The sequence below is a fragment of the Neovison vison genome, chromosome 7 (assembly GCF_020171115.1).
Source record: "Neovison vison isolate M4711 chromosome 7, ASM_NN_V1, whole genome shotgun sequence".
NCBI lineage: Eukaryota > Metazoa > Chordata > Mammalia > Carnivora > Mustelidae > Neogale > Neogale vison.
The window spans coordinates 43,666,318-43,691,604 of record NC_058097.1 but is presented as its reverse complement, the minus strand read 5'-3'; the positions used below and the strand labels follow the sequence as shown (position 1 = coordinate 43,691,604).

The 25,287-nt window shown below is 39.3% G+C and overlaps 1 protein-coding gene across 5 annotated transcripts in view; it reads right to left on the bottom strand.

The window, feature by feature from the left end:
• Window positions 1-25,287, bottom strand: part of LOC122911597 (zinc finger protein 420) — a 186,268-nt gene that overhangs the window by 28,379 nt on the left and 132,602 nt on the right. Inside the window, exon 8 of one of the 5 annotated variants that reach the window (XM_044256441.1) lies at window positions 903-907. The exons of the other annotated variants lie outside the window; for them this stretch is intronic. Within the exon in view, the coding sequence (XP_044112376.1) occupies window positions 903-907 (5 nt within the window). The remainder of the gene's footprint in view (window positions 1-902; window positions 908-25,287) is intronic. 5 annotated transcript variants of the gene reach the window in all.

Sequence of the window (25,287 nt, the reverse complement as noted above, 5' to 3'; positions counted from 1 at the left end):
TAACCAATGGTTTGTTCTGTATAGTTAGGAGCCTATTTCTTGGTTTGTCTATTTTTTCTTTGTTTTGTTTCTTAAATTCCACATGAGTGAAATCATATGGTATTTGTCTTTCTCTAATTTCATTTAACATTATACTCTCTAAATCTATCCATGTTGTTGTAAATGGCAATATTTCATTCTTAATTAATGGCTGAGTAATATTCCATTACATATACATATATATATGAACATATACTACCTTTTCTTTATCCATTCATCTATCAATGGACACTTGGGCTGTTTCCATAATTTGGCTATTATTAATAATGCAATAAACACAGGGATGCATAAATCTTGTCAAATTAGGGTTTTCATATTCTTTGGGTAAGTACCAGTAGTGGAATTACGGGATAATAAGGTAGTATCTTGGCTATTGTAAATAATGCTGCTATAGGAGTACACGTATCCCTTTGAATTAGTGTTTTGGTATTCTTTCGGTAAATACCCAGTTATGCAACTGCTGGATTGTAGGGTAGTTCTTTTTTTTAATTGACATATAATGTATTATTTGTCTCAGGGGTACAGGTCTATGAATCATCGGTCTTACACAACACCCAGCACTCACCACAAAACTTACCCTCCCCAATGTCCATCATCCAAGTACCCTATCCTCCTAACCCTCTCCCCTCCAGCAACCCTATTTGTTTCCTAAGATTAAGAGTCTGGATTATAGGGTAGTTCTATTTGTAACTTTTTTTTTTAATTTTCAGCATAACAGTATTCATTGTTTTTGTACCACAACCAGGGCTCCATGCAATCCGTGCCCTCTATAATACCCACCACCTGGTACCCCAACCTCCCACCCCCCACCCCTTCAAAACCCTCAGATTGTTTTTCAGAGTCCATAGTCTCTCATGGTTCACCTCCCCTTCCAATTTACCCCAACTCCCTTCTCCTCACCATCTCCCCATGTCCTCCATGCTATTTGTTATGCTCCACAAATAAGTGAAACCATATGATAATTGACTCTCTCTGCTTGACTTATTTCACTCAGCATAATCTCTTCCAGTCCCGTCCATGTTGCTACAAAAGTTGGGTATTCATCCTTTCTGATGGAGGCATAATACTCCATAGTGTATATGGACCACATCTTCCTTATCCATTCATCCGTTGAAGGGCATCTTGGTTCTTTCCATAGTTTGGCGACTGTGGCCATTGCTGCTATAAACATTGGGGTACAGATGGCCCTTCTTTTCACGACATCTGTATCTTTGGGGTAAATACCCAGGAGTGCAATTGCAGGGTCATAGGGAAGCTCTATTTTTAATTTCTTGAGGAATCTCCACACTGTTCTCCAAAGAGGCTGCACCAACTTGCATTCCCACCAACAGTGTAAGAGGGTTCCCCTTTCTCCACATCCTCTCCAACACATGTTGTTTCCTGTTTTGTTAATTTTGGCCATTCTAACTGGTGTAAGGTGATATCTCAATGTGGTTTTAATTTGAATCTCCCTGAGGGCTAATGATGATGAGCATTTTTTCATGTGTCTGATAGCCATTTGTATGTCTTCATTGAGGAGTGTCTGTTCATATCTTCTGCCCATTTTTTGATATGATTGTCTGTTTTGTGTGTGTTGAGTTTGAGGAGTTCTTTATAGATCCTGGATATCAACCTTTTGTCTGTACTGTCATTTGCAAATATCTTCTCCCATTCCGTGGGTTGCCTCTTTGTTTTCTTGACTGTTTCCTTTGTTGTGCAGAAGCTTTTGATTTTGATGAAGTCCCAAAAGTTCATTTTCTCTTTTGTTTCCTTTGCCTTTGAAGACATATCTTGAAAGAAGTTGCTGTGGCTGATATCGAAGAGATTTTTGCCCATGTTCTCCTCTAGGATTCTGATGGATTCAAGTTTCACATTGAGGTCTTTTATCCATTTTGAGTTGATCTTTGTGTACGGTGTAAGAGAATGGTTGTTTCATTCTTCTACATATAGCTGTCCAGTTTTCCCAGCACCATTTATTGAAGAGACTGTCTTTTTTCCACTGTATATTTTTTCCTGTTCTGTCGAAGAGTAATTGACCATAGAGTTGAGGGTCCATATCTGGGCTCTCTACTTTGTTCCACTGGTCTATGTGTCTGTTTTTATGCCAGTACCGTGCTGTCTTGGTGATCACAGCTTTGTAGTAAAGCTTGAAATTGGGAAGCATGATGCCCCCCATTTTATTTTTGTTTTTCAACATTTCCTTAGCAATTCTGGGTCTCTTCTGATTCCATACAAATTTTTGGATTATTTGCTCCGGCTCTTTGAAGAATACTGGTGGAATTTTGATCGGAATAGCATTAAAAGTATAGATTGCTCTAGGCAGTATAGACATTTTAACAATGTTTATTCTTCCGATCCAAGAGCATGGAATGGTCTTCCATCTATTTGTGTCTTCTTCAATTTCTTTAATGAGTGTTCTGTAGTTCCTCGAGTACAGATCCTTTACCCCTTTGGTTAGGTTTATTCCAAGGTATCTTATGGTTCTTGGTGCTATAGTAAATGGAATCGATTCTCTAATTTCCCTTTCTGTATTTTCATTATTAGTGTATAAGAAAGCCACTGATTTCTGTACATTGACTTTGTATCCTGCCACATTGCTGAATTGTTGTATGAGTTCACGACAGATCAAACCAACTCCACACATAAGAAGGGAAATAATCAAGATTAGAGCTGAGATCAATGAGGTAGAAACCAGAGATACAGTAGAACATATCAATGAAACTAGAAGCTGGTTTTTTGAAAGAATCAATAAGATCGATAAACCACTGGCCACACTAATCCAAAAGAAAAGAGAGAAAGCTCAAATTCATAAAATTATGAATGAAAAGGGAGAGATCACAACGAACACCAAGGAAGTAGAAACAATCATCAGAAGTTATTATCAACAGTTATATGCCAATAAACTAAGCAACCTAGATGAAATGGATGCATTCCCGGAAAACTATAAACTCCAAAAATTGAACCAGGAAGAAATCAACAACCTGAATAGACGAATATCTAGTAAAGAGATTGAACCAGTGATCAAAAGCCTCCCAAAAAACAAGAGCCCAGGAACTGATGGATTCCCTGGAGAATTCTACCAAACTTTCAAAGAAATAACACCTATTCTCCTGAAGCTGTTTCAAAAAATTGAAGCAGAAGGGAAACTTCCTGACTCTTTCTATGAAGCCAGCATTACCCTGATCCCCAAACCAGGCAAAGACCCTACCAAAAAGGAGAATTTCAGACCAATATCACTGATGAATATGGATGCTAAAATTCTCAACAAGATCCTAGCAAACGGGATCCAACAGCACATTAAAAAGATTATCCACCATAACCAGATGGGGATTCATCCCTGGGCTACAAGGATGGTTCAACATTTGCAAATCAATCAATGTGATAGAACAAATTAATTAGAGAAGAGAGAAGAACCACATGGTCCTCTCAATCGATGCATAAAAAGCATTTGACAAAATCCAGCATCCGTTCCTGATTAAAATGCTTCAAAGTATAGGGATAGAGGGAACATTCCTGAACTTCATCAAATGTATCTATGAAAGACCCACAGCAAGTATCATCCTCAATGGGAAAAATGCAGCCTTCCCGTTGAGATCAGGAACACGACAAGGATGCCCACTCTCACCACTCTTGTTCAACATAGTATTAGAAGTCCTAGCAACAGCAATCAGACAACAAGGAGAAATAAAAGGTATCCAAATTGGGGGGACAAGATGGCGGGGTACTAGGAAGAGGCATCTTTTCAGCTGGTACCCCAAAGTGAGCTGATTACCTACCAAAGAACTCCGATCATCCATGAAATCAGCCTGAGATCAGAATTATACACGTCTGGATCTCTACAGGGGCAGAAGACGCCAGTGAGCAGGTAAAGCGGAATGGGAACGGCGGACTGATATCAGAAGATAAACAAAAGGGGGAGAGAGCCACCAGAGGCGACCGGTGGGAAAGTAATACCCCATTACGAGCGAGAGTGCCCTGCGTCTGGGGACCAGCATTAACTTGGGAGACTGGTTGAAAGCACTCCAAAAGAGCAAAGGATCGCGGGGGGAAATTGTGGGAATCGGGGCGGCTAGGGACAGGGGCTTAAGTCCCCAGTCCCAGACGGCTTCCCCGGCGCGGAGGCAGAGAGAGTGCGGCGGAGAAACCAGCTCCTGGTCCCTAAGCCACCAGCGCGCCCCAGAGCGTGTGGGTTCTGGCTCCTGTGAGTGGATGGGAGCTGCGCCGGTCTGCAGAACGCGCGATAGCCCTACCACAAAGCTTGAGATGCGCGCGCACGTCCATCGAGCTCTCCTGGGTCACTAAGGCCTGGGGGCACTTCTTGACCCGCGCCATTGTTTCAAAGTCTAAGCCGCGCGTGCGCGACACTCTTCCCCGGACAGAGGCGCGCAAAAGCCCAGCCTGCGGCTTACGGACCAGCGCCCCGTTCTCAGTGCCCCAGACGCGCGCCTGCCCACAGCCGCCTCTGAAAAGAGGTGCGCGCAAGCCGGGCACTCCCAGCCCGGGCCGGCGGCAAAATCTCAGTGTGCAATCGCTGCTTGGAACCTCTCTGATGGTCAGGAGCTCCCAGACAGCCGCCACTGCCTTAGCTTTGGGGACGAGCAAAAGATCCTGTGCCCCCAGGGTCTGCAACTTGGAAACTGCATTGCCAGCGTCCAAGGGGGAATTTATTCAGCTTCTGCACCCAGACTGAGGCTTCTCTCTGAGACGGAGATCAGGAAGTGTTCCAGGGTGCACCTGGACTGCACCAGAGTTGATACATCCAGCTACATCTGTTCAGTCTTCTCCCACCAAAATGACTAGGAGGAGGAATGCCCAACAGAAGAAAAATACAGAGGATGGACCTTCTGCAACAGAGCTAACGTCTATCAACATAGACAATATGTCGGAAAGAGAATTCAGGCTAACAATTATCCAGGCAATAGCTAGGTTGGAGAAAGCCATGGATGACCAAACAGAATTGATTAGGGCCGAACTGAAAGCGACCAGACAGGATGTTCACAATGTTAGGGCGGAGCTCAAAGCTACCAGGGAGGAGGTCCACAATGCTCTCAATGAGTTCCAATCTAATCTAAACTCTCTCAAAGCTAGGGTAACTGAGACAGAAGATAGAATTAGTGATCTGGAAGACAAACAGATAGAGAGAAAGGATCAGGAGGAAGCCTGGAACAAACAGCTTAGATCCCACGAAAGCAGAATCAGGGAAATAAATGATGCCATGAAGCGTTCCAACGTCAGAATTATTGGAATTCCTGAAGGGGAGGAGAAAGAAAGAAGTCTAGAAGATATCGTGGAACAAGTCCTTCATGAAAATTTTCCGAATCTCGCGAATGAAACCAGCGTTCATGTACTAGAGGCTGAACGGTCTCCACCCAAGATTATACACTCCAAAAAAACATCACGACACCTGATAGTCAAATTGAGAAATTAAATTGTAGGTATAATCTCTTGAAAGATGCCAGGGCAAAGAGGCTCCTTACTTACAGAGGGAAGCCCATCAGAATAACGTCAGACATGTCCACAGAGACCTGGCAAGCCAGAAGAGGCTGGCAAGATATATTCAGGGCACTAAATGAGAAGAACATGCAGCCAAGAATACTTTATCCAGCAAGACTGACATTCAAAATGGATGGAGAGATAAAGAGTTTCCAAGACCCGCAAGGCTTAAAAGACTATGCAACCACCAAGCCGATACTGCAGGAAATATTAAGGGGGGTTCTATAAAAGAGGAAAAATCCCAAGAATAGCATTGAACAAAAATATAGAGACAGTCTACAGAAAGAAAGACTTCAAAGGTAACTCGATGTCAATAAAAACGTATCTATCAATAATCACTCTCAATGTGAATGGCCTCAATGCACCCATAAAACGGCACAGGGTTGCAGATTGGATAAAACGACAGGACCCATCCATATGCTGTCTACAAGAGACCCATTTTGAACCTAAAGATACACACAGACTGAAAGTGAAGGGGTGGAGAAGCATCTTTCATGCCAATGGGACTCAAAAGAAGGCTGGGGTAGCGATTCTCATATCAGATAAATTAGACTTCAAACTAAAGACTGTAGTCAGAGATACAGAAGGACACTACATAATCCTTAAAGGGACTATCCACCAAGATGATCTAACAATTGTAAATATCTATGCTCCCAATATGGGAGCAGCCAATTACTTAAGAAAACTGTTAATCAAGATAAAGAGTCATATTGATATGAATACACTAATCGTAGGAGATCTTAACACACCTCTTTCAGAACTAGACAGATCATCGAAGCAGAAAATCAATAAAGAAACAAGAGCATTGAATGACACATTGGACCAGATGGACCTCATAGATATATACAGAACATTCCACCCTAAAACAGCAGAATACTCATTCTTCTCAAGTGCACACGGAACCTTCTCCAGAATAGACCACATACTGGGTCACAAATCAGGACTCAGCCGATACCAAAAGACTGAGATTATTCCCTGCATATTCTCAGATCACAATGCTTTGAAACTGGAGCTCAATCACAAGGAAAAGTTCAGAAGGAACTCAAACACCTGGAAGCTAAAGACCACCTTGCTTAAGAATGCTTGGATCAACCAGGAGATCAAAGAACTGAAACAATTCATGGAAACCAATGAGAATGAAGACACTTCGGTCCAAAACCTATGGGATACAGCAAAGGCGGTCCTAAGGGGAAAATATATAGCCATCCAAGCCTTGCTCAAAAAAATTGAAAAATCCAGAACACACCAGCTGTCTCTACACCTTAAAGAACTGGAGGATCAACAACAAATCAAACCAACTCCACACATAAGAAGGGAAATCATCAAGATTAGAGCTGAGATCAATGAGGGAGAAACCAGAGATACAGTAGAACGTATCAATGAAACTAGAAGCTGGTTTTTTGAAGAATCAATAAGATCTATAAGCCACTGGTTACACTAATCGAAAGAAAAGAGAGAAATCCCAAATTCATAAAATTATGAATGAAAAGGGAGAGATCACAACTAACGCCAAGGAAGTAGAAACAATCATCAGAAGTTATTATCAACAGTTATATGCCAATAAGCTTAGCAACCTAGATGAAATGGATGCATTCCTGGAAAAATATAAACTACCAAAATTGAACCAGGAAGAAATCGACAACCTGAATAGACCGATATCTAATAACGAGATTGAATCAGTGATCAAAAACCTCCCAAAAAACAAGAGCCCAGGACCTGACATATTCCCTGGGGAATTCTACCAAACCTTCCAAGAAGAAATAACACCTATTCTCCTGAAGCTGTTTCAAAAAATTGAAGCAGAAGGAAAACTTCCAGACTCTTTCTATGAAGCCAGCATTACCCTGATCCCCAAACCAGGCAAGGACCCTACTAAAAAGGAGAATTTCAGACCAATATCACTGATGAATATGGATGCTAAGATTCTCAACAAGATCCTAGCCAACAGGATCCAACAGCACATTAAAAAGATTATCCACCATGATCAGGTGGGATTCATTCCTGGGCTACAAGGATGGTTCAACATTCGCAAATCAATCAATGTGATACAACAAATTAATATGAGAAGAGAGAAGAACCACATGGTCCTCTCAATTGATGCAGAAAAAGCATTTGACAAAATCCAACATCCGTTCCTGATTAAAACGCTTCAAAGTATAGGGATAGAGGGAACATTCCTGAACCTCATCAAATCTATCTATGAAAGACCCACAGCAAATATCATCCTCAATGGGAAAAAGCTTGCAGCCTTCCCATTGAGATCAGGAACACGACAAGGATGCCCACTCTCACCACTCTTCTTCAACAGAGTATTAGAAGTCCTAGCAACAGCAATCAGACAACAGAGAGAAATAAAAGGTATCCAAATTGGTAATGAAGAAGTCAAACTCTCTCTCTTCGCAGATGACATGATTCTTCATATGGAAAAACCAAAAGACTCCACCACCAAACTACTAGAACTCATACAGCAATTCAGCAAAGTGGCAGGATACAAAGTCAATGTGCAGAAATCAGTGGCTTTCTTATACACTAACAATGAAAATACAGAAAGGGAAATTAGAGAATCGATTCCATTTACTATAGCACCAAGAACCATAAGATACCTTGGAATAAACCTAACTAAAGAGGTAAAGGATCTGTACTTGAGGAACTATAGAACCCTCATGAAAGAAATTGAAGAAGACACAAATAGATGGAAGACCATTCCATGCTCTTGGATCGGAAGAATAAACATTGTTAAAATGTCTATACTGCCTAGAGCAATCTATACTTTTAATGCCATTCCGATCAAAATTCCACCGGCATTCTTCAAAGAGCTGGAGCAAATAATCCTAAAATTTGTATGGAATCAGAAGAGACCCCGAAGCGCTAAGGAAATGTTGAAAAACAAAAATAAAGCTGGCGGCATCACCTTACCTGATTTCAAGCTTTATTACAAAGCTGTGATCACCAAGACAGCACGGTACTGGCATAAAAACAGACACATAGACCAGTGGAACAGAGTAGAGAGCCCAGATATGGACCCTCAACTCTATGGTCAATTAATCTTTGACAAAACAGGAAAAAATATACAGTGGAAAAAAGACAGTCTCTTCAATAAATGGTGCTGGGAAAACTGGACAGCTATATGTAGAAGAATGAAACTCGACCATTCTCTTACACCGTACACAAAGATCAACTCAAAATGGATAAAAGACCTCAACGTGAGACAGGAATCCATCAGAATCTTAGAGGAGAACATAGGCAGTAATCTCTTTGATATCAGCCACAGCAACTTCTTTCAAGATACGTCTCCAAAGGCAAAGGAAACAAAAGCGAAAATAAACTTCTGGGACTTCATCAAAATCAAAAGCTTCTGCACAGCAAAGGAAACAGTCAACAAAACAAAGAGGCAACCCACGGAATGGGAGAAGATATTTGCAGATGACAGTACAGACAAAAGGTTGATATCCAGGATCTATAATGAACTCCTCAAACTCAACCCACACGAAACAGACAAACACATCAAAAAATGGGCAGAAGATATGAACAGACACTTCTCCAATCAAGACATACAAATGGCTATCAGACACATGAAAAAATGCTCATCATCATTAGCCCTCAGGGAGATTCAAATTAAAACCACATTGAGATATCACCTTACACCAGTTAGAATGGCCAAAATTAACAAAACAGGAAACAACATGTGTTGGAGAGGATGTGGAGAAAGGGGAACCCTCTTACACTGTTGGTGGGAATGCAAGTTGGTGCAGCCTCTTTGGAGAACAGTGTGGAGATTCCTCAAGAAATTAAAAATAGAGCTTCCCTATGACCCTGCAATTGCACTCCTGGGTATTTACCCCAAAGATACAGATGTCGTGAAAAGAAGGGCCATCTGTACCCCAATGTTTATAGCAGCAATGGCCACAGTCGCCAAACTATGGAAAGAACCAAGATGCCCTTCAACGGATGAATGGATAAGGAAGATGTGGTCCATATACACTATGGAGTATTATGCCTCCATCAGAAAGGATGAATACCCAACTTTTGTAGCAACATGGACGGGACTGGAAGAGATTATGCTGAGTGAAATAAGTCAAGCAGAGAGAGTCAATTATCATATGGTTTCACTTATTTGTGGAGCATAACAAATAGCATGGAGGACAAGGGGCGTTAGAGAGGAGTAGGGAATTTGGGTAAATTGGAAGGGGAGGTGAACCATGAGAGACTATGGACTCTGAAAAACAGTCTGAGGGGTTTGAAGTGGCGGGGGGGTGGGAGGTTGGGGTACCAGGTGGTGGGTATTATAGAGGGCACGGCTTGCATGGAGCACTGGGTGTGGTGAAAAAAAATAATGAATAATATTTTTCTGAAAATAAATAAATTGGAAAAAAAAAAAGGGTATCCAAATTGGCAATGAAGAAGTCAAACTCTCTCTCTTTGCAGATGACATGATTCTTTCTATGGAAAACCAAAAGACTCCGCCCCCAAACTACTATTTGTAACTTTTAAAGGAAATTCCGTACTGTTTTCCAGCGTGGCTCCACCAGTTTGCATTCCCACCAACAATGCACAAGGGTTCCTTTTTCTCTACACCCTCACTAACACTTGTTTCCTGTGTTTTCTATTTTGGCTATTCTGACAGTTGTGAAGTGATATCTCAATGTGGTTTCAACTTGCATTTCCCTCATGATGAGGGATGTTGAGCATCTCTTCATGTGTCTGTTGGCCATCTGTAAGTCTTCTTCAGAGAAATGTCTGTTCATGTCTTCTGATCATTTTTTAATTGGACTATTCGGTTTTTCTGTTGAATATATATATATATATATATATAGGATACTAACCCTTTATCAGATTTGTCATTTGAGAAGATATTTGATATCTTCTTTTAGTTTTGGTGTTTCCTTGGCTGTGCAGAGGCTTTTTATTCTAAAGTAATCTCGGTATTTTATTTTTCCTTTTGCTTCCCATCTCAGGAGACATATTTAAAAACGTGTTGCTATGGCTGATGTCAGTGTAATTACTGTCTGTGCTCTCCTCTATGATTTTTATGGTTTCAGGTCTCACATGTAGGTTATTAACTATTTTTTAAATTTTTGTGTATCATGTAAGACATTGGTCTAGTTTCATTCTTTTGTATGCAGCTGTCCAATTTTCCAAGCACCACTTGTTGAAGAGAATTTTTTCCATTGCATATTCTTGTCTTTTTTTTTGTCCAAGACTAATTGACTTATAATTGTGGGTTTATATCCAGGCCCTCTATTCTGTTCCACTGATCTGTTTTTCTACCAGCACCACATTTTACATAGATTACTACAGCTTTGTAGTATATATTGATACCCAGAATTGTGATACCTCCAGTTTTGTTCTTCTTTCTCGAGATGGCTTTGGCTAATGGAAGTCTTTTGTGGTTCCATATAAATCTGAGGAAATGCTGTTGTATTTTGATAGGGATTGCCTTCAATCTGTAGTTTGGGGACACCTGGGTGGCTCAGTCAGTTGAGTGTATGACTCTTGGATTTGGCTCAGGTCATTATCTCAGATTCCTGGGAGGGAGCCCCACATCAGGCTTCATGCTCAGTAGGGAGTCTGCTTGAGGATTCTCTCTTCCTCTGTCCTCCTCTGACTTGGGTACTCTCTCAAAATAAATAAATAAATATTTTTAAAAAAATCTGTAGACTGCTCTGGACAGTATGGACATTTTAACAATATTTGTTCTTTCCATTCATGAGCATGGAATATCTTTCCATTTGTGTTGTCTTCAATTTTTTTTCATCAATTTTAAGTTTCTGGAGTACAGATCTGTCACCTCCTTGGTGAACTTTTTTCCTAGATATTTTATTCTTTTTGGTACAATTGTAAATAGGACTGTTTTCTTCACTTTCTGCAGCTTCATTATTAGGGTATAAAAATGCAACAGAGAATTGATTCCATTTACTATAGCACCAAGAACCATAAGATACCTTGGAATAAACCTAACTAAAGAGGTAAAGGATCTGTACTTGAGGAACTATAGAACCCTCATGAAAGAAATTGAAGAAGACACAAATAGATGGAAGACCATTCCATGCTCTTGGATCGGAAGAATAAACATTGTTAAAATGTCTATACTGCCTAGAGCAATCTATACTTTTAATGCCATTCCGATCAAAATTCCACCGGCATTCTTCAAAGAGCTGGAGCAAATAATCCTAAAATTTGTATGGAATCAGAAGAGACCCCGAAGCGCTAAGGAAATGTTGAAAAACAAAAATAAAGCTGGCGGCATCACCTTACCTGATTTCAAGCTTTATTACAAAGCTGTGATCACCAAGACAGCACGGTACTGGCATAAAAACAGACACATAGACCAGTGGAACAGAGTAGTGAGCCCAGATATGGACCCTCAACTCTATGGTCAATTAATCTTTGACAAAACAGGAAAAAATATACAGTGGAAAAAAGACAGTCTCTTCAATAAATGGTGCTGGGAAAACTGGACAGCTATATGTAGAAGAATGAAACTCGACCATTCTCTTACACCGTACACAAAGATCAACTCAAAATGGATAAAAGACCTCAACGTGAGACAGGAATCCATCAGAATCTTAGAGGAGAACATAGGCAGTAATCTCTTTGATATCAGCCACAGCAACTTCTTTCAAGATACGTCTCCAAAGGCAAAGGAAACAAAAGCGAAAATAAACTTCTGGGACTTCATCAAAATCAAAAGCTTCTGCACAGCAAAGGAAACAGTCAACAAAACAAAGAGGCAACCCACGGAATGGGAGAAGATATTTGCAGATGACAGTACAGACAAAAGGTTGATATCCAGGATCTATAATGAACTCCTCAAACTCAACCCACACGAAACAGACAAACACATCAAAAAATGGGCAGAAGATATGAACAGACACTTCTCCAATCAAGACATACAAATGGCTATCAGACACATGAAAAAATGCTCATCATCATTAGCCCTCAGGGAGATTCAAATTAAAACCACATTGAGATATCACCTTACACCAGTTAGAATGGCCAAAATTAACAAAACAGGAAACAACATGTGTTGGAGAGGATGTGGAGAAAGGGGAACCCTCTTACACTGTTGGTGGGAATGCAAGTTGGTGCAGCCTCTTTGGAGAACAGTGTGGAGATTCCTCAAGAAATTAAAAATAGAGCTTCCCTATGACCCTGCAATTGCACTCCTGGGTATTTACCCCAAAGATACAGATGTCGTGAAAAGAAGGGCCATCTGTACCCCAATGTTTATAGCAGCAATGGCCACAGTCGCCAAACTATGGAAAGAACCAAGATGCCCTTCAACGGATGAATGGATAAGGAAGATGTGGTCCATATACACTATGGAGTATTATGCCTCCATCAGAAAGGATGAATACCCAACTTTTGTAGCAACATGGACGGGACTGGAAGAGATTATGCTGAGTGAAATAAGTCAAGCAGAGAGAGTCAATTATCATATGGTTTCACTTATTTGTGGAGCATAACAAATAGCATGGAGGACAAGGGGCGTTAGAGAGGAGTAGGGAATTTGGGTAAATTGGAAGGGGAGGTGAACCATGAGAGACTATGGACTCTGAAAAACAGTCTGAGGGGTTTGAAGTGGCGGGGGGGTGGGAGGTTGGGGTACCAGGTGATGGGTATTATAGAGGGCACGGCTTGCATGGAACACTGGGTGTGGTGAAAAAATAATGAATAATATTTTTCTGAAAATAAATAAATTGGAAAAAAATGCAACAGATTTCTGTATATTGATTTTGAATCCTCTCACTTTACTAAATTCATTTATCAGTCTAGTAGTTTTCTGGTGGAGTCTTCCAGGTTTTCTATATATAATATATCATGTATAAATAGTGGAAGTTTTACTTCTTCCTTGCCAATTTGGATGTCTTTTATTTCTTTTTGTTGTCTGATTGCTATGGCTAGGACTTCCAGTATTATGTTGAAAGAGTGGACATCCTTGTCTTATTCCTGATCTTACCAGAAAAGTTGCCAGTTTTTGCCATTGAGTATGCTGGTTGTTGGTTTTTCACATGTGACTTTTACTATGTTAAGGATTATTTCCTCTAAACGGACTTTGCTGAAGGTTTTTATCATGAATGGGTATTACACTTTGTCACATGCTTTTTCCACATCTATTGAAATGATTATATGGCATTTATCCTTGGTCTTATTGATATGATGTATGATGTTGATTAATTCATGAATATTGAACATCCCTTGAATCCAGGGAATAAATCCTAGTGGATCACAGTGAACAATTTTTTAAATATATTGTTGGATCCGGTTTGCTACTAGTTTGTTGAAGAATTTTACACCTATGTTCAACAGAGATAGGAGTCTATAGTTCACTTTTTTGAAAGGTATCTTTATCTGGTTTTGGTATCAGGGTAATGCTGGCCTCACAGAATAAATCTGGAAGTTTTCCTTCCTCTTCTGTGATTTGGGATAGTTTGCGAACAGTTTTAAACTCTTATTTAAATGTTTGGTAGAATTTCCCTGTGAAGCAATCTGGTCCTGGACTTCTGTTTATTGGGAGTTTTTTGATTACTGATTCAGTTTCATTACAACCAGTCTATTCAAATTTTGTTTCCTCCTGATTCAGTTTGGGAAGCTTTTATGTTTCTAGGAATTTCTCATTTCTTTTAAGTTATCCAATTTGTTGGCATATAATTTTTCATAATATTCTCTTACAATTATTTATATTTCTGTGGTGTCAGTTATTTCTTTCATTTCTGATTTTGTTGAACTGTCTCATTATTTCTTTTTGGTGAGTCTAAATATCTGTTAGTTTTGTTGCCCTATTCAAAGAACTGGCTCCTAGTTTCACTGTTTTTGTTTTTTGGGTTTTTTTTTTTAAAGTTCCTATTTCATTTATTTGGGCTCTAATCTTTATTATGTCCTTTCTTCTACAGGTTTGGGGTTTTGTTTGTTCTTTTTCTAGCTGTGTTAAGTGTAACTTTAGGTTTTTTATCTAAGGTTTTCCTTGCTTCTTGAGTTAGGTTATATTGCTATAAACTTCCCTCTTAATGAACAGCTTTTCTTCACTGCAAAGATTCTAGATCATTGTATTTTCATTTTCATTTGTTCCCATGTTTTCTTTTTAATTTCCTCTTTGATTTCTTGCTTGATCCATTCATTATTTGGTAGCATGTTATCTAATCTCCACATATTTGTGGTCTTTCCAGATTTTTTTCCTATGGTTGATATTAGTTTAATAGCACTCTCGTTAGAAAAACTGCACAGAAGGACTTCAATCTTTTTAATATATTGAGACTTGTTTTGCGGCCTAGTATGTGATCTATTCTGGAAAATATTCCTTGTACACTTGAAAAGAATGTGTATTCTGCTGTTTTAAGATGGAATGTTATGAATATATCATTTGATCCACCTGGTCCAATATGTCTTCCAAAGTCACTGTTTCCTTGTTGTTTTTTGTTTTTTGGTTTTTTTTGGATGATCTATTGATTTAAGTGGGATGATAAAGTCGATTATTGTATTACTATCAATTACTTCCTTTTCCTTTATGTTTGTTATCAGCTGCTTCATGTATTTGGGTGCCCCCAAGTTTGGTGTGTGATTGATATATATATTTTCTTGTTGCATTGGTCCTTTTTTTTTTTTAAAAGATCTTATTTATTTGACAGAGATCACAAGTAGGCAGAGAGGCAGGTGGTGAAGGGGGAAGCAGGCTCCCCATGGAGCAGAGAGCCCAATGCGGGGCTTAATCCCAGGATCCTGGGATCATGACCCGAGCCAAAAGCAGAGACTTTAACCCACTAAGCCACCCAGACACCCCAGCATTGTTCCTTTTATTACTAGTGTTCTTTGTCTCTTTATACAGTCTTTGTTATTTTAATATCTATTTTGTCCTATGTAAGTATTACTACTTATATAGTTCTTTTCACTACTGTATTACTACTTATAGAAGTTCTTTTCACTTCCATTTGCACTATAACTGCTTTTCTATCCCTTCACTTAAAAAAAAAAAAAAAGATTTTACAGAAAGATTTTCACCTGAGCAAGAGTGAGTAGAAGGAGGTGCAGAGAGGGAGGAGCGGTGGGGAAGGAGAGGGACTAGCAGAATTCATGCTGAGTGTGGAGCCTAATGTGGGGCTCAATCCCACAACTCTGAGATTGTGATCTGAGCCAAAAACAAGAGGCAGGACACTCAAGCGACTAAGCCACCCACATGGCCCTCTATCCCTTCATTTCCTTTTCTTTTTTTTTTTTTTAAGATTTTTTTATTTATTTGACAGAGAGAGAGAGAGAGAGAGAGAGAGGTCACAAGTAGGCAGAGAGGGAGGCAGAGAGAGAGGGGGAAGCAGCCTCCCTGCCAAGCAGAGAGCCCAAAGCGGGGCTCGATCCCAGGACCCTGGGATCATGACCCGAGCTGAAGGCAGAGGCCTTAACCCACTGAGCCACCCAGGTGCCCCTCTCCCTTCATTTTCAATCTGCATGTGTCTTTAGGTCTGAAATGAGTCTCTTGTGGGCAGCATACAGATGGATTCTGCTTTTTTTATTCATTCCATCATCCTACATCTTCTGATTGCAGCATTTAGTATGTGTACAAAGTAATTATTGAATGGTATATCCTTACTGCCATTTCATTTTTTTTTTTAGAAGATTTTACTTATTATTTGAGAGGGGGGGCATGAAAAGATAGAGGTCAGTGGGAGAAGCAGACTCCATGTCAAGCAATGTGGGACTTGATCCCGGGACTCCAGGATCATGACCCAAGCTGAAGGCAGTCACTTAACCAACTAAGCCACCCAGGCACCCTCATTACTTGTTAATGACTGTTTTTGTAGGTCTCTGTTCCTTTCTTCTCTTGTTCTCTTCTCTCATTGTTGGGTTTCTTTAGTGATATACTTGGATTCCTTCCTCTTTAGTTTTTGTATATCCATTACTGGTTTTTTATTTTGGTTACCATTAGCTTTGTATATAACATCTTCTGAATATAGTGGTCTATTTAAGTTGATGGTTGCTTAAGTGTGAACACATTCTTTACTCCTTCCCCTTCCATTTTATGTGTATGATGTCATACTTTACATCCTTTTCTTTTGTGAATCCCCTGATTTTTATAGATATACTTATTTTTACTGCTTTTATTCTTCCTACTTTCTTATTCCTACTTATGGTCTTTCCTTTCCACTTAAATAGTCTCTTTTAGCATTTCATGTGACTGGTTTAGTGGACATGAATTTCTTTAATTTTTATCTGGGAAACTCTTTATCTCTTCTATTCTGAATGATAGCTCTGCCAGACTGAGTATTCTTAACTGCAGGATTTTCATTTAGTACTCTGTATGGCACTCCCTCCTGGCCTGCAAAGTTTCTGCTGAAAAATCAGCTGATAGCCTATACGAGCCTTTTCCCTCATATCAACTATTTTCTTTTTTCTTGCTGCTTTTAAAATTCTCTCTTTATCACTACTTTTTGCCATTTGTATTACCATGTATTTTGGCGTGGAGTGCAATGTGTTGATTTTGTTGGAGACTCTCTGTGCCTGCTGGATCTGGACTTCTGTTTCCTCTCCCAGATTTGGGAAGTTTCCGCTATTGTTTCTTCAAAATACAACTTCTGCCTCCTTTTTTCTCTTCTTCTACAGGATCCCTGTAGTGTGAATGTTATTTACGCTTGATGGTTATGCTCAGTTTCTCTATTTTCACTTTTTATTATTATTTTCTCTCTTTTATTCAGCTTGACTGCTTTCCATTATTCTGTCCTCTGTTTTTGTTTTTTTCTAGACTACCGTTGATTCCACCTGATGTATTTTCTTTTAAAGATTTTATTTATTTATTTGACAGAGAGAAAGAACACAAGTAGGCAGAGAGAGAGGAGAAGCAGGCTTCCCGCTGAGTAGAGAGCCCAACGCAGGGCCCAATTCCAAGACCCTGAGATCATGACCCGAGCCAAAGACAGAGGCTTAACCCACTGAGCCACGCAGTTATCCATCACCTGATGTATTTTTAATTTAAGTTATTGAGTTCTCTATCTCTGGTTCTTTTTTATGTTTTCTATGTCTTTGTTAAGTCTCAGTGAAGTTCTCCATTCTTTTCTCAAGTCAAGAGAGTATCTTTATGACCATTACTCTAAATTCTCTATCAGGTATATATTATTTATCTCCATTTCATTTAGATCTCCTGCTGTGATTTTGTCCTGTTCTTTCATTTGGTACATACTCTTCTGCCTCCTCATTTTGTCTAACTCTCTGTGTCTGTTCTATATGTCAGGAAAATCAGCTACATCTCCTGCTCTGGAAAGTAGTGGCCTTATGAAGAATTCCTGTAATACCCTGCAGTGCAATGTCCCCTGATCACCAGAATCTGGCACATCAGGAATATCCTTTATGTGTGTTGCATGTTGTTCCCCGCTTTGTAGCTGAGCTACTTTTGCCTTCAGTTCAGTTGTCTGCAATGTCTTTCTGCCTGTTGTGTGTTAAGTTTGGTTCCTGCACTGTTTGTGGGCCAGAATGGGGCTGCACTGGGCTTAAGTTGAGTCACATCGGGCATGTGCCAGAGCCGAAGTAGCACCAAACTACAGGGCGCATTCCATGTGTTGTCCCCTAAGAAGCTTTCATTGGTGGGTAGGGCCTGCAGTCAGACCAGATGTCTACACCCAACCCCCAGCTGGAGCTTCAGTTGGACTGTGGTGTGTGGTTGTTACCTTCTCCTCTCCCCTGAGTAGGAGTCACACTGGAGTGGTTGCTGGCCCATGTCAAGGATGTTTGCACACTGCCAAGCTTGTGGCACCATTCTGGATAAGCTCTAGTCTGGCATATTGGAAGAACAGGTCTGCAGGAGTATGCATGTGTGTTGCAGGGTGTTAGCAAATTTTGCACAGGTCTACGAGAAGAGACCCAGAGCAGAGACTTGGCTATTAGGGGTGGATCTGCAGAAGGGCGCAGGGGCACAGTCACCGTTAGCAAGTTATGTAGAAATACCACTGATGCACTGGTTCCCATAAGCATCTGTGTGTCTAGAATGGGGGATGGGGAAGGAAAATGGTGCCTGCCAGTTCTTTTGTTTGTGGAGATGACTCCCAATGATCCCTGCCCCTCCAGCACAAGTTGGAGAGATCAGGAAACAAATCTCTCTCCCATATACCCCAGGTATTTTTGAAACTGCTGCTTCTGTGCTGCACCTCTGTGGGGCCGTTTGTTATGCTATCTCTTTAAGAGCAGGGACTCAGTTTTCTCACCCTCCCAGCTCTCCCAGAGCCAAGCCTACTGATTTTTAAAGTTCCAGGTGTTAAGACCCGCTGTTTGCAAGGATTCATGAAATCCAAAGCCAAATACTAAGGGGATTTGTGCCTGCGGCTCCCATGCCTGGGGTGCTTGGTGTGAGGATCTGTTTGTTTTCTCCTCTACATGCTTGCAGTGTCCCTCCCTCCTGCAGACAGTTCTGTGGGTCCATTTAGCTCCCAACTGCATCCTTACACTCCTAACCTCTTCAGTGTGGCCTATTCCTTACATTTAGCTATGGAGAGTCTGTTCTGAAAGTCTTCAGGCGATATTTGGGCTCACTTTTACTAATGTAGTTGTTACCTAGTTTGTATCCATGAGACAAGGCGAGCTTAGGGTCCTCCTACTCTGGCATCTTCCCCAGAAGTTTTGAACTAAGTATTGTTGACAACTTTTATTTATATTTGACATTTTGAAATAAAGTCTATATATGTGTACATGTATGAATGCATATGTATGTTTGTGTGTGATGTGTTTGGGTATGCAACAGGCTCAATGAAATCCATTATCTACAAATGTAGGCTTCTGCAAGTATGGGATACTGGCAAGTAAAATATAACAAGCAGTGTTGATATCAGTGCTGTGACTTTAAAAGTCACAGTACATTTCTAAATAAAACAAAGTATAGTCTTTTCTCAATCATTCTCAAGCATTCCTGGAAGATTAAGAGTAAAACCATGCAATAATAGTAACATAGATAAATTCAGCAGTTTGTAGAAATCATGCAAAAAATAATGCTTTATGTGAGAAGTTCTAGACCCAGATTATTATAAACATATTTTCCCCCAGCTATGGTCTTCCATTTTGCAGGTCATAGATCAATCATTTGCTGTGTACTGCAGAGCATCTAGATTAGAAGTTAGCCAACTACTGCCCACCAACTATTTTTATAAATAAAGCTTTATTGGAATGCATCTACACTCAGTTGTTAATAAATTATCTTTGCCTACTTTCATACTAAAGTGGCAGAGTTGAATAACTGCAACAGAGACCATGTGGCCCAGATATCTTAGTATTTACTGTCTATCCCTTTATAGAAAAGTCATCTACCCTATAATCAGGATGCATTACTTCAGTCCTTCAATAGCCAGATGACTTCACCCTCAAAATGTTATTTTAACATTCAAAAGCATGCAGATGTATTTCTAAAACATCCTCCAGGGAGAACCATTGCTCCAAATATATGATATAGATATTCAATAAGCATTTAATTAAAAATTCTACTTCTTCCAGATGTGGAAGTTCAATAGGTAATTGTGCCCATTTAACAACTAAAACTACTTCAGATAAGATAAAAAAAAAAATCACACTGGGGCACCTGGGTGGCTCAGTGGGTTAAGCCTCTGCCTTCAGCTTGGGTCATGGTCCAGGGTCGTGGAATCGAGTCCCACACTGGGCTCTCTGCTCAGCGGGAAGCCTGCTTCCCCCCCTCTCTCTGCCTGCCTCTCTGCCTACTTGTGATCTCTCTCTCTTTCTCTCTCTGTCAAATAAATAAATAAATAAATAAATAAAATCTTTTTAAAAAAAATCCAAAAGATGTAAATTGGAAGGGAAGGTGAACCATGAGAGACTATGGACTCTGAAAAACAATCTGAGGGGTTTGAAGTGGCGGGGTGGGGGTGGGAGGTTGGGGTACCAGGTGGTGGGTATTATAGAGGGCACAGCTTGCATGGAGCACTGGGTGTGGTGAAAAAATAATGAATACTGTTTTTCTGAAAATAAATAAATTGGCAAAAAAAAAAAATAAAGTGACAATAATTCTAAAAAAAAAAAAAAAAGTAAATAGTCCAGCCATTCCAATTAAAAGACAATATCAAGGGGCGCCTGGGTGGCTCAGTGGTTAAAGCCTCTGCCTTCGGCTCAGGTCATGATCCCAGGGACCTGGGATCGAGCCTCACATCGGGCTCTCTGCTTGGCAGGGAGCCTGCCTCCTCCTCCTCCTCTCTCTCTCTCTCTTTCTCTGCCTGCCTCTCTGCCTACTTGTGATCTGTCAAATAAATAAAAATCTTTAAAAATAAAAAAATATATATCTTTAAAAAAAAAAGACAATATCAAGACAAGAAAAAAAGCCGTTTCAACTATATGTTCTTTACAAGAAATGTACTTTAAATACGAAGACACAGATGAGTAAAGTTGTGGAAGAAGATAGATCATACAAATACTAAGCATAAGAAAACCTGTGTACCTGTATTAATATAAGACAACAGACAAATAAAAAGATATTCAGTATCACTGATCATCAGGGAAATACAAATCAAAACTACAATGACATATCACCTCATACCTGTCAGAATGGCCAACATCAACAGTACTAGAAACATTAGGTGTTGGCTAAGATGTGGTTAAAGGGGAATCCCTACGCACTGTTGGTGGAAATTCAAAGTGGTACACAGCCACTCTGGAAAACAGTATGGAGGCTCCTCAGAAAGTTAAAAATAGAACTACCCTATGACTTTTGCAATTGCACTACTAGCTATTTATCCAAAGGATACAAAAATACTAATTCAAAGGGATATATGCACCCTGATGTTTTATAACAGCATTACCAACAATAGCCTATTGTTGGAATGGAAATATGGAAATAGCCCAAGTATCCATCCACTGATGAATGGATAAAGATGTGGTATATATACACAAGGGAGTATCACTCAGCTATAAAAAGAATGAAATCTTGCCATCTGCAACAACACGGATGGAGCTAGAGGGTATTATCCTAAATGAAATAAGTCAGTCAAAGAAAGACAAATACCATATGATTTCACTCGTATGTGTAATTTAAGACACAAAACAAACAAAGGGGAACAAAAAGAGGGAGGTAAACCAAGAAACAAATTCTTTGCTTTATTTGACACAGAAACAGATCACAGGTAGGCAGAGAAGAAGGCAGAGAGAGAGAAGGACGAGAGGGAAGCAGGCTCCCCACGAGCAGAGAGCCCGATGAGGGACTCGATCCCAGGACCCTGAGATCATGTTCCCAGCCGAAAGCAGAGGCTTAACCTACTGAGCCATCCAGGTGTCCCCAAAAAATAGATTCTTAACTGTAAAGAACAAACTAATAGAAGTGAGGTGGGTAGGGCGACTGATAAAACAGGTGATGGGGATTAAGGAGGACATTTGCTGAAATGAACATCAGGTGTTGTATGGAAGTGCTGAGTCACTATATTGTACACCTGAAACTAATATTACACTGTATGTTAATTAAAAACTTAAAAAACAAAGAAGAATGTAAAATGGCAGAAGAAGACATACCATACAAATACTAAGCAAAAGAAAGCCTATGTACTTGTATTAATATAAGACAAAACAGAGATCAAAACAAAGACTAATACAAGAGACAAAGAGGATAAATTCATCAAGAAGACACAGAAATTCTAATTGTGTAGAGATTTAACAGCAAAGCACCAAAATATATGAAGCAAAAACTAAGAGAACTAAAGGAAGAAGTGGACAAATCCACAATCAGACTTGGAAATTTTAACATCTTTCTCTTAGCAACTAACAAAACAAGTAGATAAAAATAGCAGTAATGATACAGAGGATTTATACACAACACTATCAAGTACCTTGACAAAACTGATGACGCACCCCACTGTCAAGAATACCACACCAAACTATCAAAAGATGAGCTGAAAAATAGCTGAACTGCCAGTTGTCAAAAAAACTAAGACAACAATCCAAAATGAAAGTAACAGTCAAGCTTTGAATCACTTACTAATCACTTAGTACAAGAAGAAGCTAACCCAAAGAAAGGTTCCCCCCACTGTTCCATGTTCCCCATGGAATAGTACCTAGAGAGGGTCAGATGGATCAGCACCGATACAGGGAATCATTTCACTGCCAACGGAGCACCAGACAAAAGGTTTCACCCACCTCAAGGACCAGGGCCACAGAATCCAAAAGGAGCCAAATCAGAGGGAGTAAAGAGGATCCCATATCACAGATGAACAATCTGAGTATTAATAAGAACAATAACTGCTATAGATAAAACATATCAAATATATTTAAATCTTCAAATTCAGGATAATAATTTAAAAGAAAAACACAAGATGAACTTTGGAAGATGCTGAAAAATAATAAGTAAAAGCAAGCTTTTATCCTAATTTTTTTAAATGTGCTATACTTTAGAATAACCAAGACATTGATGAAAGGATGGTTCCCTTTACAGAAGTATTCCAACTAATAACTGCAGAAGAAATAAGAGAATTGGAGAATCATTTTGTGGGATGTCTGGGTGACTCAGTAGGTTAAATGTCTGCCTTCTGCTCAGGTCATGATCTCAGGGTCTTGGGACTGAGCTACATCAGGCACCCTGCTCAGCGGGGAACCTGCTTCTCTCTTTCCCTCTGCCATTCCTCCTGCCTGTGCTCTCTCCCATTCTCACTCTCTTTCTCTCAGATAAATAAATAGAATCTTAAAAATATATATATAATTTTGAACTCTGATAAAATAATAAATTCCAAGTAAAGACAACCAATGGCTACTAAAATCACATAAAGGAAAACAACCTAATGTTATGCAGCATTCACCATTAAGTATGAAAGATTAGTGCAAAGCAAATAAGCAAAGCCACACACAAAAAAACTCTGAACCTGACCAAACCTCTAGAATTAAATACCAGTTTAGAAGAAAGACAGGAACATGTAAAATGACACCACACATATACAACCAACAGAATCCAGAATATGGGTAGCTCTATGAGAAAACTGCTTCTGGAATAAACTGCAAGAAAAGAAAAAGAAAGATTAAGAAACATATCACATTATTACACTAAATAGGTATTGTTTGGATCTTTTTTTTTTTTTTAAGATTTTATTTGTTTATTTGACAGAGCGAGATCACAAGCAGTAAGAGAGGTAGGCAGAGAGAGAGGAGGAACCTCTCTCTGAGCAGAGAGCCCGATGCGGGCCTTGATCCCAGGACCCTGAGATCATGACCTGAACCGAAGGCAGCGGCTTAACCCACTGAGCCACCCAGGTGCCCCAGGTATTGTTTGGATCTTAATTCTAATAAATATTTATGGACAATGGGAGAAATGTGAATACTGACTTGTTATTTCATAACATAAGAAAGTATTAAAGGTGGGTCTTTTTTTTTATAGTGATGATACTGTGGTTCTCCATTACCCAAATTAAAAAAAAAAAAAAGGTCTTAGTGTATCATTTTATTGTTAAATATTCTTTTTTCTCAGAATTTATTGAGACTTGTGGTTTAAAGATTTTATTTATTTATTTGAGAGAGTAGGAGCGGGAGAGAGAATCTGAAGCAGATTCCAAGCTGAGCTCAGAGCCAGACACAGGGCTCAATCCCATGACCACAAGATCATGACCTGAACCAAAACCAAGAGTCAGACGCTTAACCGACTGAACCACCCGGAGGCCCCATGGTTGTATTTTTTTAAGGAAAAATGTTCTTATCATTTAGATGCACATACTAAAATATTTGTGGATGAAATACATATCTGGATGTTACAAAAGTATATTTGTTGAAGCACAGGGATGGGTAGGGTACACGGGGAAGCATTATACTTCTTAGTTTCATACATGCTTGAATTTTTCTATAAGAAGAAGTTTTAAAAAAGAAGGACTTTAAATTAAAGATAGATTCCATATATGAACCATGATTCAATCTAAAGGAGTTTTTTCGAGTAATTGTTATTTTCTTCTTTCTTTTGTATTTTCTAAGTCACACCAACAAACATGTACTACTTTGATATCAGAAAACAAGGAAATAATAGTTTTGTGAAATTTTAAGAAAGGACATGCAATGGCTAAAAAAAGTCTCAATAAATTCTAAGAAAAAAGAATATTTAAAAATAAAAAGATAAACTCTAAGACCTTTCTCTTTTTAACTTGGGTAATGGAGAAAAAGATGAGGAAAGGGAAAAATAAGGAAATGCACCCATTTCATTATTACTTGAGAGATGTGATTCAGGTAGAATTTGTACTAGAAACATTAAAATAAACTAAAAGTAGGCCACTTCTAGAAATTTGCCCCAAAGATAAACATCTACATATAGAAACCACATACATTGTTATTGATTGCTATATTATATAATGGCAAAATAGTGGGGAAAAAAAACAAATGCCCACTCACAGAAGACTAGGTGAATAAACTAATACACCCATATAACAGAATAGATAATTATAAAAGAGTAAGAACAATCTCTGTAGGCTGCTAAGAATGATCTCCAGGGTACATTAAACACATGAGAGAAAAAAAAAAAGGTATAGTATAGTGTACACAGAATACTCCCTTTTAGTTAGGAATGGAGACGTAAAAAATAAATGTATACATGTATGTGTACCTATGTATACATATAAACACATACACATAAACATATGTCATTTAAAAGAAAAATAGAAGAATATACCAAATAAAAGTACAGGTAGTTATTACCTATACAGAGAAAAAGGAAACAGGTTGAAGGGGATAGGAATGAACATCGGCCTCCTCTGAATTTACCACTGTTCTGTAGTTTTGATTTTGGAGATAAGTAAATATTTTACATAATTTTAAAATGAAATTAAAGCAAAGTCAGGAAAACACAATCAC